At 42.6% G+C, this 16,798-nt stretch overlaps 1 protein-coding gene across 6 annotated transcripts in view; it reads left to right on the plus strand.

The window, feature by feature from the left end:
• The window catches only part of Asap (ArfGAP domain of ASAP), a 956,637-nt gene that overhangs the window by 466,288 nt on the left and 473,551 nt on the right, over positions 1 to 16,798 (plus strand). For all 6 annotated transcript variants that reach the window (XM_069306348.1, XM_069306344.1, XM_069306347.1 and 3 more), the window contains exon 2: positions 261 to 333. In XM_069306348.1, the coding sequence (XP_069162449.1) occupies positions 261 to 333 (73 nt within the window). The remainder of the gene's footprint in view (positions 1 to 260; positions 334 to 16,798) is intronic.

Genomic DNA, 16,798 nt, shown 5'->3' on the forward strand with positions numbered 1-16,798 from the left:
CGGCCTAGCACCCCCCTCTCAGCCGGCCTAGCACCCCCCCCTCTCAGCCGGCCTAGCACCCCCTCTCAGCCGGCCTAGCACCCCCCTCTCAGCCGGCCTAGCACCCCCCTCTCACCCGGCCTAGCACCCCCTCTCACCCGGCCTAACACACCCTCCCACTCAGCCTGACAAAACACAATGTTACACAATGTTATCTGTTCTTCCTCTTAACTTTCCCTCCATCCCCAGCAGCATCTCATGCTATTTCTCTCTCATTCCAGGGCCTGGACAAGGATCGGGAGGGGCTGACCAAGATGAAGAAGGTGGTGAAGGTGATGCACTCCACCGGCCAAGGTGACTCTCTTATAGTATTTGTACCTGCAGAATTAAGCACTTAGCTTTTGGTCCCCGCCTTTCTAACCAATCTTTCCCTCTATTATGACTACCCAGAAACCAACCCGTAGCAACTGTCTAACTTCCAACTAAACTATTTACTGCTAGGTTACCTTGCATTGATTTCGGGGATCAATGCCCTTGCGGCCCGATCTCTGACCAGGCTGACCTGACCAAAGGATACCTTGATCAACCAGGCTGTGATTCATATGTCAGGCTGTGGGCAGCCGCATCCAACAGTCTCAAGGTACCTGTTGCACCAGGGTACCTGTTGCACCTCTGCTCTTCAACGGGGGTATTCTGCACATCCTGCCATGTCTTCTGGTCTCATGTGGTGTTATTTCTGTGTGCAGGTTTGGGACCAGCCCCTCTACTATTTTTCGGTGTAGATTATTGTGTGTTTATTTTAGCAAGAGGAGGAGAATGGCTAAAAATGTGCAGACTCTACCACCAACTCGGTGTGCCTACCTTGAGGTTACCTTGAGGTGCTTCCGGGGCTTAGCGTCCCCGCGGCCCGGTCGTCGACCAGGCCTCCTGGTTGCTGGACTGATCAACCAGGCTGTTGGACGCGGCTGCTCGCAGCCTAACGTTGAGTCACAGCCTGGTTGATCAGGTATCCTTTGGAGGTGTTTATCCTGCCTGTGTGCCTGTTCCTGTGTGTATCCTGTTTGGAGGCGCCTGTGCCAACTTTGCCTGTGTCTCAAAATGGAAATTATTACTTTTAGTGTACTAGTACCTGAGAGTATTTGTAAGCAACCTACCTCATTTTTTGTTTTGTTTCGTGTTTGTCTTGTATAGTCTTCTATATACAGTGGCACCTCGACTTAGGATTGACCCTACATACCGAGTTACGATGTAAATTTCATCAAAAAATGCGACTCAATGGTTCTCGGTCACGCGGCCGACCTGCCTCAGTTAACTACAGCTGCCCGCTTAGTGACGATCGCGCCTATAAGAAATTTCGCTTTTGTGGTGATTTTTTGCATTTTGAACATTAAAGTAATTATTATATATCACGTCATGAGTCCCAGGAAAGTCAGTGGTAAGGCTCAACATATGAGATCCCATGTAAGGATGACCATAGAGCAGAAACAAAAGATCATTCGTAAATATGAAGATGGTGTGTGGGTTGTTGGACTGGCTAGGCAGTACAAGAAAAATCAGTCAACGATATCCACCATACTGGCCAAGAAAAAGGACATTATGGGTGCTAAAGTGATGCATCATTACAGACAAATGTTAAAATGAAGGGAAAAAAAATGTCTCATGACAAATTTGTAGTGAGACAAACAAGCACTGAACCACAACCAGGTCCTAGTGGTATTCAGGCAAAACGTTGGAGAGTACCCCAGAGAAAACATCACTGCCGGATGTGATAATGGAAGGGGACTCGCCTTCCAAACAGTAACAACTCTCCTCCTCCCCCCTCATCACCATCTTCCATACACCATCAAGAGCCCTCCATAAAGGTAAGATAAACTTAGGTACTGTATTGTAGCTAGAAAAAAACATTGTATTCAGTATAAAATGTATTTGTATGTTAATATTTTGGAGGGTGGGGAACGGATTAATTCAATTCCCTTTATTTCTTATGGGAAAAATCGCTTCGACTTACGATATTTCGACTTACGATCCATCTCTGGGAATGGATTAGCATCGTAAGTCGAGGCCCCGTTGTATTTATATTTTTCCCCCCTTTTATATCAATTTTTTTATTTTGTAATTGCCTTTTTTGCTTTGGTTTCCTACAACCAGCCCTCTTATGCAACAACCCGTTCTCGCAAATTTAATAAGTCAATATTGACTTATTAAATATGTGCATAGGTGACATACTTAACATAATAGTTTCCCTTGAAAAGCTTCATAGAAAACACCGACCTTACCTAACCTACTTAGTATGTTAAGATAAGCATCTTATTGCTTCGTAATTACAATTATTACCTAACCTATACCTATAATAGGTTAAGTAACAATTGTAATTACGAAGCTATAAGATGCTTATTTTTACATACTAAGTAGGTTAGGTAAGGTCGATGTTTTCTATGAAGCTTTTCAAGGGAAACTATTATGTTTAGTATGTCACCTATGCACACAACTAATAAGTCAATATTGACTTATTAAATTTGCGAGAACGGGTTGTATGCAAACAAGTATAGACCCAGAACTAAACCTCTTATCCAGTATCTATGACAATCATCACTTTAATGATCAAAATTGCAGATATTTTACAGCACATGATGTAAGCAATGTATTGACACATAATCACAATATCTCTGTAATTAATTTGAATGTAAGATCTCTAAGCAAACACTTCGATGATGTTAGTGCCTTGATACAAACTGTTGACAACAAATTCTCTTTTGTTATACTTACTAAAACGTGGTTAAAAGAAGATACCACTCAACTCTTTAACATGCCAAACTACTCAGCAATTCACAACTGTCGACCAATTCAGAGAGGTGGTGGTACTGCTCTTTACTACCACCAAGAACTAACATGCTTAAAAGTAATTAGAACTAGAGACTCCTGTGGGGAGTGTATCTTTGCCAGTTTCAGAGTCAAGGGTGCTGAGTCTGTCCTGACTGTGGGAGCAGTCTATAAAATTCCTAACACTGATGTGTTGTCCGAATTTAACTCTAACCTTAGAAATCTAATACTAGATAACAGACTGAACAAAAACTATCTAATTATCGCAGGGGACTTTAATATTGACCTCTGCGAGCCTGAAAACCCTCCTGCTGCTAGTTTCCTCAACTGTATGAATTCTTGCTTCCCCCATACCCTTAATCACTAGACCTACTAGAATTACTGATAGTAATGCCTCTGCTTTTGACCACATCTGGACTAACATAACCTCTCCACTTCAGGGATAATCATTGATAGAGCCAAAGACCATTACCCCTCATTTCTCCTAACCAACATTAATAAACCACCTCTAGATACAAGAAAGATAAGCTGTAGACTGCACAATGAAACTTCTATAAGCAACTTTATTGCTGCTGCTGCTAATATCAACTGGGAGGCTGAATTAGGTGATATAGTAAACACCAACCTAGCAGTGCAAACATTTCTTTAATAACTCTGAACCTTTATAACTCCCACTGTCCAATGCTAACGAAACAAGTTACAAATAAAAGGTTAAACACTCCATGGCTTACAAAGGGTATACTTAAATCTATTACTAAAAAACATGACCTTGAAAAGAAGTATAGGTTAGGAGTCGTCTCCAAAGAATTTTCAAAGATTTACTCATCCATGCTGTCTAAAATAATTAGAAGAGCCAAAATAAAGTACTACGAAAATAAATTTACCCAAATTAAGGGCAACATTAAGAAAACATGGAGCACTATCTCCCAAATGTTAGGTTCAAAAAAGATTTTGAATAAAAAACCAATTCTCCTATCCAATGACGATGGTGGCTTTCGGCCTCAGACACTGCTATTAAATTCAATAGGTTCTTTTCATCCATTGGTACATCCCTTGCTCATGGTATTCCATCCTCACTAATATTAAAGACTACCTTACAGGTAACTATCCACAGTCTCTGTACCTAGCTCCCACTACTTCCTCTGATGTTAATGAAGTAATCCTTTCCCTTAAAACAAAGTGAAGTGCCCTTGATGAGATACCATCTCTAATTTACAAAAAAGCCTCCAGATTTCAAGCTTCTGCCATTGCATTGCTCTTCAACAAATCACTTGAACTCCAAACCTTTCCGGATATTCTAAAAAAAAGCAAGAGTAACCCCAGTCCACAAGGTGATCTCACTCATGTCAACAATTGCAGACCTATCTCAATTCTGCCAACTTTGTCTAAAATATTTGAAAAGCTAATCTACAAGCAGCTTTACTCATATCTAGCCAAACTCAATATACTTAGCTCTTGCCAATGTGGTTTCAGATCCAATAAAAGCAGTAACGATGCACTTATTAGTATGATTAACTTGATACATACAGCTCTTGATAAAAATGAGTTCCCTGTTGAGTTATTTGTGGACCTGCGTAAGGCTTTTGACACTGTCAACCACCAAAACCTTCTTCTTAAATTACATCATTATGGAGTCACAGGTCACTCCCTGCAATACCATCAGTCTTACCTTACTGACAGGCTCCAGTATGTCTCTGTGAATAATTCTATTTCTCCTACACTACCCATAAACATTGGTGTTCCACAGGGCAGCATACTTTGGCCCTCTCCTCTTTCTCATCTACATTAATGACCTTACAAATGCCTCTCAATACCTCAAACCAATTTTATTTGCTGATGACACAACTTTCATTTTTTCCAGTCCTGATCCACTTGCTCTAAATGTCACTGTGAATACTGAACTAAATAAAGTCCATCTTTGGCTAACTGCTAACAAACTCACCCTTAACATTGACAAAACTTTCTATATTTTGTTTGGTAATAAATCCTCAAATGAAATTAATCTAAGAATAAACAATATACAAATCAGTAGTAAAGTTGATGGTAAATTCCTTGGTGTCCTCATCGATAACAAGCTAAATTTCCAGGGACACATTCTAAATATAGCAAAAAAAAAAGTTTCCAAACTTTTGGCATACTTTCTAAGATCAGATATTATGTTCCTTGCCCTGCCCTGGTGACGCTCTATTACTCTCTCATCTATCCTTATCTCAACTATGGTATTTGTGCTTCGGGTTCTACTACCCAAAATCATTTACATCCTCTAATTACCCAACACAAAGCTTCTATTAGAACAATATCAAACTCTGGCCCCAGACAGCACTCGGTACCCTTACTCAAATCTGTGAATATGTTGGATATTAAGTCACTGCACATCCTCTCATGTGTACTCTATATATTTAAAACTCTGAATTGTAATGTCAATCGTGACCTTAAAAGCTTCTTAGAAGGTTGTAACAGAACCCATGGGCACCACACCAGAAACAAATACCTATTTGATATTCCAAGAGTATGACTTAATCAAACTAGAAATGCTCTACAAATCAAGGGACCCAGAATGTGGAATGACCTTCCCAATCATGTCAAAGGCTGTACCTCTCTCAATCAGTTTAAGTGAAAACTTAGTGAACTTAGTGAACTTAGTGAACTTAGTGAACTTAGTGTACTTAGTGAAAACTAAGTACAGTGGTACCTCGGAATGCGATTGTCCCTGTATGCGAGGTTTTCGGAAGGGGAGGTGTATTTACTCCAAAAATTTGTCTCGGAAGGCAATGGTTACTTCGGGAGGCGAGTTTGGACGCGAGTTTGTTGATACGCGTACAGCCGACCTAGCGGGTGGTGGTTCGGCGATCGTCGCCCCTCCGCCCCGCCGCCCCTCAGTTTACCATTGTCTCGCGCTCAGTGACTACCCCCACATCAATTCTTGTCGCGGATTTTCAGTGTTTTGTTGGATTTTTGGTGATTTGTCTATACAATTTGTTATTATATATCTCACCATGAGTCACAAGAAAGCCAGTGGTAAGGATAAAGGCCAGAAAGCTCATGTGAGGATGACAATAGAGGAGAAACAAGAGATCATTCGGAAGCATAAGAACGGTACACGTGTTGTTGAACTTTGTAGGCAGTACAACAAAGCCACATCAACAATATGCACTATACTTAAGAAGAAAAATAAGATTATGAGTGCTAATGTGGCAAAAGGAGTAAGAACATTAACGGCACAAAGACCACAAATACTTGAAGAAGTGGAAAAGTTGTTATTAATTTAGATACACGACAAGGAGTTGAGGGGTGATAGTGTTTCGGAGGCCATTATTTGTGAGAAAGCCAGGGTGTTGCACGAAGACCTTCTAAAGAAGACCACTGCAACGAGTGATGCAGATAAGAAAGAGTTTAAGGCAAGCAGGGGCTGGTTTGAAAAATTTAGAAAGAGAAGTGGTATCCATAGTGTTACAAGGCATGGGGTTATGTGATGTGATTATGGAAGGGGACTCCCCTTCCAAACAGTAACTCCTCTCCTCCTCCCCCCTCCTCACCATCTTCCATACGCCTACAGCACTCGACAGCAAGGTAAGTAATAACTGGAACATAGTTTTGTAGGTTTATTTAGATGAATTAGGTAAATTAGGTATAAAAATTTAGTTTGATGTGGGGTTTTTGGGGTAGTCAGGAACGGATTAATTCATTTCCCTTTATTTCTTATGGGGAAATTAACTTTGGAATGCGAGTTTTCGGAAGGCGAGGCGTCTCCAGGAACGGATTAAACTTGCATTCTGAGGTATGCCTGTACTGTACTACCTAATTAACTCCATGTAACATACCTTACCCCTAAATGTCAACCCATGTCTTACTATTTTTAAACAATGCTGTTTGTTGACCAACTTGTGAATTGACTATTTTCTACCATGTTCCCCCCCTATTTTATCTTTTTTTTCAACATATTTTATACTTTAAGCTCAATTACTATTAAGTTTTAGTCTGTTTTTTCCGCCACCTCACCTTGCCCAAAACACTGTGTGTACTAGTGGCTTTAGGTATTGTATGTAATAGCTCTATCTATAAATCCAACATAGTTTGTAAATCAACTATGTATGTACTTTCCAGAATAAAATTTACTTACTTTACTAAATGCTAGAGAGGACACAAACACAGTGGCCTCCCTACCAGAGACTCAGATATTAACACCAAGTAAAGCATCCAGCATTTCCACAAACACGATAACATCATTTTTATTTGCCAACATTCAGGGTATAAAAACACGCAAATCTAACAAAGTTCATTTTATAGATGGCCTCCTACATGAGGCAAATGCAATGTTTGCAGCCCTAATGGGTGAAATATGGATCTCGGAGCACAATCTTCAGATGTGACAGGAAACACAGGCTACAGGGTTATCTTGAGGTTATCTTGAGATGATTTCGGGGCTTTAGTGTCCCCGCGGCCCGGTCCTCGACCAGGCCTCCACCCCCAGGAAGCAGCCTGTGACAGCTGACTAACACCCAGGTACCTATTTTACTGCTAGGTAACAGGGGCATAGGGTGAAAGAAACTCTGCCCATTGTTTCTCGCCGACGCCTGGGATCGAACCCAGGACCACAGGATCACAAGTCCCGCGTGCTGTCTGCTCGGCCGACCGGCTCCCTGTGGGGTCACAGGGTGGGGTCAGCCTCTACATCAAGGACACGCTCATCTGTTCAGAGATGCTAAACACTACAAATGATATGGTGGAAGTGCTGATAATCAAATTTAGAGATCTTAAATGTAGTTATTGTCCTTGTACATAAGTCACCGGCGGCAAATCATCAGCAGTTTAAAGACCAACTAATGAAAATAGAACACTGCTTAGAAAACCTCACAAATCCAGCCCCAAACATCATCCTGCTTAGGGACTTCAACCTACAACACCTGAAATGGAAGACCCTAGCTAATACAGTTATATCAGAGAGAACTCTAGGAAGTAACCTAAATGAACAGTCACATGCAAATGTGACCTGCTACGGATACCTTTCTTTGAGGTTACCTTGAAGTGCTTCCAGGGTTTAGTGTCCCCGCGGCCCAGTCGTCCACCAGGCCTCCTCGTTGCTGGGACTGGTCAACCAGGCTGTTGGACACGGCTGCTCTCAGCCTGATGTACGAATCACAGCCTGGTTGATCAGGTATCCTTTGGAGGTGCTCATCCAGTTCTGTCTTGAACACTGTGAGGGGTCAGTCAATTATGTCCCTTATGTGTAGAGGAAGAGCTCCTGGATACATGGATACATGGGAGATTCCAGCTGCACTTAAATCAGCAGATATAGTTCCACTACACAAGGGGGATTAGTAAAGCCTTGGCAAAACATTATAGACCAGTTGCACCAACTTCTCACATAATAAAAGTTTTTGAAAGAGTGATTAGGAATTAAATTTCTAGTTTTATGGAAAATAATGAACTACACAACCCAGGACAACATGGATTTAGAGCGGGAAGATCCTGTCTGTCACACTTCCTCAACCACTATGACAAAATCACAGAAGCTCTAGAAGAAAAGCAAAATGCAGATGTAGTATACACAGACTTTGCAAAGGCATTCGACAAATTTGATCATGGAGTGATAGCACACAAAATGAGGTCAATGGGAATAACTGGTAAAGTATGACGCTGGATACTCAATTTCCTGTCGAACAGAACACAAAGAGTAACTGTCAGTCAAATAAAATCGTGCCCAAACGCAGTTAAAAGCTGTGTACCTCAAGGTACAGTCCTTGCACCACAGCTTTTCCTTATTCTCATATCAGATATAGACGAAAATACAAGTCACAGCTTTGTGTCATTCTTTGCAGATGACATGAAAATCAGTACTGTATGAAAATTACCTCGGCTGGAGACATTGAAAAACTCCAAGCTGATATTAATAAAGTTTTACCTGGTTGATACCTGGTTGATGGGGTTCTGGGAGTTCTTACCTCTGCGGAAGACATGGAAAAATTACAAGTAGATATCAACAAAGTTTTCGATTGGGCAGCAGAAAATAACATGTTCAACAGCGATAAATTCCAAGTACTCAGGTATGGCAAAAATGAGGATCTGAAACATAATACTGGGTACAAAACACAATCGAATCTGCCCATAGTAGGAAAACAGCATGTCAAGGATTTGGGAATAATGATGTCTGACGACCTAACGTTTAGGAAGCATAACCAAGGGAATATTGCGGCAGCCAGAAAAATGATCGGATGGATTACGAGAACTTTCAAATCCAGGGATCCCATCACAATGGTTGTACTCTTCAAATCACTTGTGTTGTCCCGCCTTGAGTACTGCTCAGTACTCACTTCCCCCTTCAGAGCAGGAGAGATGGCTGAAATAGAGGGAATACAGACAACATATATGGCACGTACAGACGCGATAAAGCACCTAAATTATTGGGATCGTCTCAGAGCTCTCCAAATGTACTCAGTAGAAAGGAGACAAGAGAGATGCCAAATAATATACACATGGAAAATTCTGGAGGGCCAGGTCCCAAATCTGCACAACAAAATAACAAAATACTGGAGTGAATGATATGGAAGAAAATGCAGAATGGAACCAGTGAAGAGCAGAGGTGTTATAGACACACTCAGAGAACACTGTATAAACATCAGAGAACCAGAGAATAGTTGAACCAACTAGGAAGGAGAACACACTGGACCTCATTTTCACTAATAATGATGAATTGATTAGGAACATGATGATTACAAATACCTGTTACTCAGATCAAAACTTAATTGAAGTTCTGACAAGCATGGGGAATAGACTTTCAAAACCAGTACCGATTCCCAGTGGAGGTGATTTCAGAAAATTCAATTTCAATAATGAACAGATAAACTGGGAGCAAATAAACAAAGACCTTACAGAAATTGAATCGTTCATTGAAAGCCTACCAGCCATCCAGAAATAGTGGGAAACGAACTACAATAATTCTAATAAACCAAGGGCGTAGACTATTGTCAGGGAGGAAACTGAAGCAGAAATTAAGGAAGTTGTAAACTCTGATTCAGTTTGCCTGAATGCAGACGACAGTAGACTAAAAAGTGTAACAAACAGCACTGACAGCTTGATAGGTAAAGAATAAATAAATAAATAAATAAGGTACAGATAGTACAACGGTCCCAAACAGAGCGAGTCAGACCAGAAGGACAGACATACGCAAATTTTATGTAAAGGTCATATGCAAACATAGAAATGCTGATAATAAGAAAGGATTAGAATGTAGTTACCACCATCCCCAAATTTTGTTAAATTGCTTAGGTAAGGACAGCGTCAATATCGGTCAACAAGTAGGTTTTTCCTTTCTGACATGTGCTAAACCTCACTTGAGGACAGAAAATGGTATGACCTCAGCTGCCCATACTTTCATGTGAAAAACACAGAACACTACATAAAGAGTGGCAAGCAAGATAATGAATTTGGAGGAAACTCAATTAATTTTTTATAAAAAAACGAAAGATTTCAAAAGGGTGAACATAGAGAATGGATGGAACTGGATGCTAGACCCACTTGCATACCAGAATCACAGATACAATTACACACCAAAAAGGAACTACAACTGCGACAGGCAACTGCCCTACAACAATCAGCACTGGTCAGACCAAACTCAATATGTCCATGCATAATGGACCTGCCAAAAAAGTGCCTCCTAATCAAACTATCCCAAATAGAGTAACCTCATTCATCTTTGGCAACATACAAGGACTAAAAATAAGAACAAAAAACAAAATACAATTCATAAATGGCCTCCTCACTGAGTCAAATGCAGTGTTTTGAGCTTTCACAGAAACCCATGCAGGGAAATTCTTGGACAGCGAGATCTGGATACCAGGATATAATCTATACAGGTGTGATAGGGTAATTAGGTCACGTGGAGGAGTGGGACTGTATATTAGGGAACACCTTCTATGCTCGGAGCTCCTTAACACTACAAATGAGGTGGTAGAGGTACTGGGAATAGAAATAGAGAAAATAAACTTAGTTATTATTCTAATATACAAACCGCCAGATGCAATGGCTGAGGAATTAGCAGAACAGATGAACAAAATAGAGCCTTGATAATTTGGTGAACCCAATACCTGATAATTATCTTCCTAGGTGACTTCACCTTGCCAAATCTAAGATGGAGAATAGCAAACAATAATATTATACCAGGAAATATATCAGGACATAACCAACCATAGCGTAGAGAACTGCTTAGATTCTATGACAAATTTTCACTCAACCAGCAGATATCAGAGCCAATGAGAAACGAAAATATTTTAGATCTGATCTTTACAAACAATGAAGACATAATCAGGGACATTACGATATCAGATATCACATACTCAGATCACAAGCTTGCTGAAGTGCAAACTACCATCACTACTCAGAATAGACCTAAAATAATGATCAAGCGAGAACGATTATTCAGTAAATTCAATTTTAATAATAAAAGGATTGACTGGGAGGCAATATACAGGGAACTTATAAACATTTCATGGGAAACTGTTCTAAGTAATAAAGATCCTACAGAAGGAATAGAAAAACTAACTTCGGAAGCATGTCAAGTCTGTCTGAAACATGTTCCTTTGAGGAAAGCCAGAAAGACTACCAACTTAGAAAGAGAATGCAGACGAACTCCCAGAACCCCATCAACCAAATACTACAAAAGAAGGAAAAAAATCATGGAAATGCTTAAGCAGACATGACATTCCCTATAAAAAAGGAATAATTTAAATAGGGAGATTGAAGAAATCGAGCAGAAATTGAAACATTCATATCAGACTGAAGAAAGGCAGTTAGAACAGAAAGCAACTTAGGAAATAAAGAAAAATCCAAAATATTTCTTCACATATGCGAAATCAAAAGCAAAAACCACTGCCAGTATTGGATCAATTTGTATGAGTGAAGGTCCATACTCTGAGGATGAGAAAGAAATTAGTGAAATCCTAAAAAAGCAGAATGAGGACATGTTTAGCACTCCAATAAACAACATGAAAGTGGAAGATCCAGACAATTTCTTTATGCGGGATATTCAAACCCCTATAAATATAACTGATATCAACACGAGCGCACTAAATTTTGAGAGAGAAATTGAAAACATGCCCATGCACTCGGCCCCAGGTCCAGACTCGTGGAATTCAATATTTATAAAGAAATGCAAAGTGCCGGTAGCACAGGCACTCAGTATAGTGTGGAGGAAGAGCTTGGACATGGGGGAGATACCAGATGCACTTAAAGTAGCAGACATAGCCCCTCTACACAAGGGAGGGAGCAAAGCATTGGCAAAGAATTATAGACCAGTTGCACTAACATCGCACATCATAAAAGTATTTGAGAGAGTGATTAGGAGTCAGGTCACCAATTTCATGGAGACCAATGACCTTCACAACCCAGGCCAACAAGGATTTCGAGCGGGAAGATCGTGCCTCTCATGGCTACCTGAGCACTACGACAGTCACTGAGGCATTAGAAGAAAAACAGAATGCTGATGTGATATACACGGACTTCGCAAAGGCTTTCGATAAATGTGACCATGGCATGATAGCACACAAAATGAAGTCAATGGGAATAACCGGTAAAATAGGACGCTGGATACTCAGTTTTCTATTAAACAGGACTCGGCGAGTAACGGTCAACCATAGTAAAATCTACTCCAAGTGCAGTTAATAGCTCTGTACCTCAGGGTACAGTCCTTGCACCGCTGCTTTTCCTTATTCTCATATCAGATATAGACAAAAATACGAGTAACAGCTTCATATCATCCTTTGCAGATGACACAAAAATCAGTATGAAAATTATCTCGGCTGAAGACACTGAAAAACTTCAAGCTGATATTAATAAAGTTTTCGACTGGGCATCAGAAAATAACATGATGTTTAACAGTGATAAATTCCAGGTACTCAGGTACGGTAAAAATGAGGACCTTAAGCATAATACAGAGTACAAAACACAATCAAAAGTACCCATAGTAGGAAAACAGCATGTAAAGGATTTGGGAATAATAATGTCTGATGACCTAACGTTTAAGGAGCATAACCAAACAAATATTGTGACAGCCAGAAAAATGATAGGATGGATTACGAGAACTTTCAAATCCAGGGATCCCATCACAATGGTTGTACTCTTCAAGTCACTTGTGTTGTCCCGTCTTGAGTACTGCTCAGTACTCACTTCCCCCTTCAGAGCAGGAGAGATTGCTGAAATAGAGGGAATACAGAGAACATATACGGCACGCATAGATGCAATAAAGCACCTAAATTATTGGGATCATCTTAAAGCCCTCCAAATGTACTCGCTAGAAAGAAGACGAGAGAGATATCAAATAATATACACCTGGAAGATACTAGAGGGCCAAGTACCAAATCTACACAGTAAAATAACAGCGTACTGGAGTGAACGATATGGAAGAAAATGCAGAATAGAACCAGTGAAATGCAGAGGTGCCATAGGCACAATCAGAGAACACTGTATAAACATCAGAGGTCCACAGTTGTTCAACGTCCTCCCAGCAAGCATAAGAAATATTGCCGGAACAACCGTGGACATCTTCAAGAGGAAACTAGATGTATTCCTCCAAGGAGTGCCGGACCAACCGGGCTGTGGTGGGTATGTGGGCCTGCGGGCCGCTCCAAGCAACAGCCTAGTAGACCACTCTCTCACAAGTCAAGCCTGGCCTCAGGCCGGGCTTGGGGAGTAGAAGAACTCCCAGAACCCCATCAACCAGGTATCAAGCAGGTTTTCTGTCGAGCAGAACACACAGAGTAACAGTCAAATACATAAAATCGTAACAGTCAACCATATAAAATCAAAGATTATCAAGGCAAATGGGGGGCCTTCGACAAGCTGCTGGCTTCCTGTCCTCATCGAGGCCACTAGTGGTAGTGGCCCTCAGGTCATCAGAGGCAAATCATCAACAGTTTAAAGACCAACTAATGAAAATAGAACACTGCTTGGAAAACCTCACAAATCAAGCCCCGAACAACATCCAGTTTGGGGACTTTAACCTATGGCACCTGAAATGGAAGAGCCTAGCTAATACTGTTGTATCTGAGAGAATTCCAGGAAGTAGCCTAAATGAACAGGCACATGCAAATGACCTGCTACGGATGTGTGATATTTTTGCCTTAAACCAGCAAATAGTAGAACCATCTAGAAAAGAGAATACGCTGGACCCCATTTTCACAAATAACTTTGTATTGATCAGGAACATAATGATACAAAGTACCTGTTACTCAGATCACAACTTGACTGAAGTGCTGACAAGCTGGGGGGAGTAGACCTGTAGAACCAGTCCAAAATCCCAGGGGAGGAGAATTCAGCAAATTCAAGTTTAATAATAAACAGATAAACTGGGAGCAAATAAACCAAAACCTCACAGAAATAAGCTGGGAAAAACAGCTAGAAAATACAAACGTGAACTGTGCCTAGAAAAAATATGCTCAATGGCACTAGAAATATGCTCAAACCACATACCCCCTAAGAAAATAAAGAGGGAGATATGCAGATTGGAACGGGAACGGCGTTCCTTCAATAGGCAAAGAAAATGAATCGCTGAACAACTTGAGAGTCACACCCTATCTTCTGTTCTTCTGTTCCTTTGGGTTTGGGTGGTCATTTTTTCGGTTGCGGCCTTCTTTTTTTTCTGTGAAGAATGAGACGTCAAGCTTCTGAAGGGATCTATCGATGGTGGATGCTTGATTGGTTAGGCTGGGGGGGCATTATGTGTTGTGTCTAGTGGCGGCTTTATGCCACTACCTGTGGGGCCACTGGTTCAGTGACGGCGGATGCTCTTTGGGTCTGCAGTGTCATCAAGTGCAACCAGCCTGCAGTCAACCCTCATGCCCATGACATACGGAAGTACCTGGCACGCGGTGAGGTTTTTGGGAACATGTCTTGGGTTGACATTTTGGCGCGGGAGTTTTGGAGGTCGAACAGGGTCCTGGCCGCCAGATAACTGGTGACTGTTCAGGGCCCTCTCCAGTCTTGTGTGGTTTTGGGGCGTCTGTCGCGACTGTTGGCCTCTTCTTCGACTTGAACCCTGCAGTGCTGCCGCTTCCTGGGTATGTCCTTTTTCTGGGAGGACCCCCTTTGGCTCCTCGGAGCTATCCAGGCTTATATGATTATCCCTAACTTTGGCATCAGTCAAAATGGGTGGAGTTCTAAGCCTACCTTGGACCATGAGCCAGAACCTGGTCTCCTCAGGGAGGCACGTGGAGCAATGGCCTATAGAATGCGCATGTAATTTTGGAGCATTCAATATCTGCCATCAACCGGGATAGGCACCCAGAAAGGTAAGCGCCCCAAAACAAACCCCTATTCTGGTTAAAACGACAAAATTAGACAAACGAGTGGACAGAACTCCCCAAATGAAATCGAGCAAACAAGCATGTCACACGAGCCACGCCGCATGTCTGTGCAGCTTCCCCCTTCCCGGGAAGGGCAAGGGGGAGCACCAGACCCCCGTGCTGGCTTATCCACCCTGCAATTCTTCGGCTGGTGTGAACCATCATGGTCGAGTGGCTCCAGCTCCAGACTTGTGTTGTGCTGTGCCTTGGTTCAGTACTGCTCTTACAGTGGCATGTGAGCTGGGAGTAATATTCCTAGGTACTTGGGCTGCATGCGCTTAGGGTTCCCTTTCCTAAGTGCTCTGTAAGTACCGCCCTTGGGGCTTGGGGTTCTCTTCCACAAGTCACCTTGAGTCTACCTTTGTTGGTCTTTTGCTCCTTGGCAATCGACCGCCCTGAGTGTTTAGGGGGGGTTTCCGCCCTTGTTTACCTTGGGGTAAGTGGTAGTTTTTGCACTGGTAGGGACCCGGGGTACTGCGTAGATAGTTTTCACCTATAACAGCGGCTGGTACTATTCCTTCTGGGTACGTTGTCCTCTTGAGATGTTTTCATTTTGTTTTTGTTTTTGCCTGGCGAGTGGGGGGGGGGGGGGGGACTGCCTTGGTGTCTACTACCCACTCGTTATATTAGGGTTTGCTTATTGTTTGGTTGTACCCCCTGCTTCGCCCTCGTGAGTGGACACGTCCTGGGGGTTCAGCATTAGCAGTGTTGTTTGGTAGCTTGGTCGCCAGTTAGCAGTACCCTTAGTGGGATAACCCTTAGCAGACCCAGTCTAGGGGCCCTGGGAACTCCTGTGGGGGCAATCAGGTTCGATGGATGTGACTCCTGAGTCCCCTCTCGCCTTATGTGAATTTGGGGGTTGCGCTGTTCCCTTGTCTCAGGGCGACACTCATTGTTTTTGCCATCATACTGCCTGTTGGGTTGGTGACACCTTCGACCCGGAGTCCTGTGAGCTTTGTTACTTGTTTGAGACTCGGTTTACCCAATCTGATGATGACATTATTCGGGTGCGGGCTCGCGCATTGCAGGATCAGTTTAGGTTGTTGCAACGTGCTAGGTTGGTTGTTTCCCCGGATGCCCCGAGGCTGCCCCATTTTGCTTATAGGGACCTTGAGGTTACTTTGAGGTGCTTCCGGGGCTTAGCGTCTTTGTGGCCCGGTCGTCGACCAGGCCTCCTCCGCGGCCCGGTGTTCAACCAGGCCTCCTCCACGGCCCGGTGTTCAACCAGGCCTCCTACACCCACAAATCCGTCGACCGGACATGTTCCTGGCTGCCCTATGTTTTCGCTGGATGCTTGGGACACCTTTTGTTGTATCCGCACGCTTGAGTGATGCGAGGCGTTGACTGTGGACCTGCACACCTTAATGAGTGCCTTTTTGTCACGGCTCTTCTGCGGGATGTGGACGCGGTTCAGCTTCATGGGCAGGTCCGTTTCCTGTCGGCTGCGCTTTTGGCTAAGGACTTGCGCGCGCGGGGCTCGTTGGCTTTGGTTCTGCTTTTCTTTTCCCCTCCTTGAGCTGTCTTTGGATTGGCTTGTGGAGGATGTAGAGGAGCTTAGGGTCGTTCCTGGGTCTTGCGCCTTGGTCTCGGCTGCTTGTGCGTCATCTACGCTTTTGAAGCCGATTGCGCCGATCCTGCGGGATGCGCTGTCGTGGTTTTACTCT

This window comes from Procambarus clarkii, chromosome 57, assembly GCF_040958095.1.
Source record: "Procambarus clarkii isolate CNS0578487 chromosome 57, FALCON_Pclarkii_2.0, whole genome shotgun sequence".
Classification (NCBI taxonomy): domain Eukaryota; kingdom Metazoa; phylum Arthropoda; class Malacostraca; order Decapoda; family Cambaridae; genus Procambarus; species Procambarus clarkii.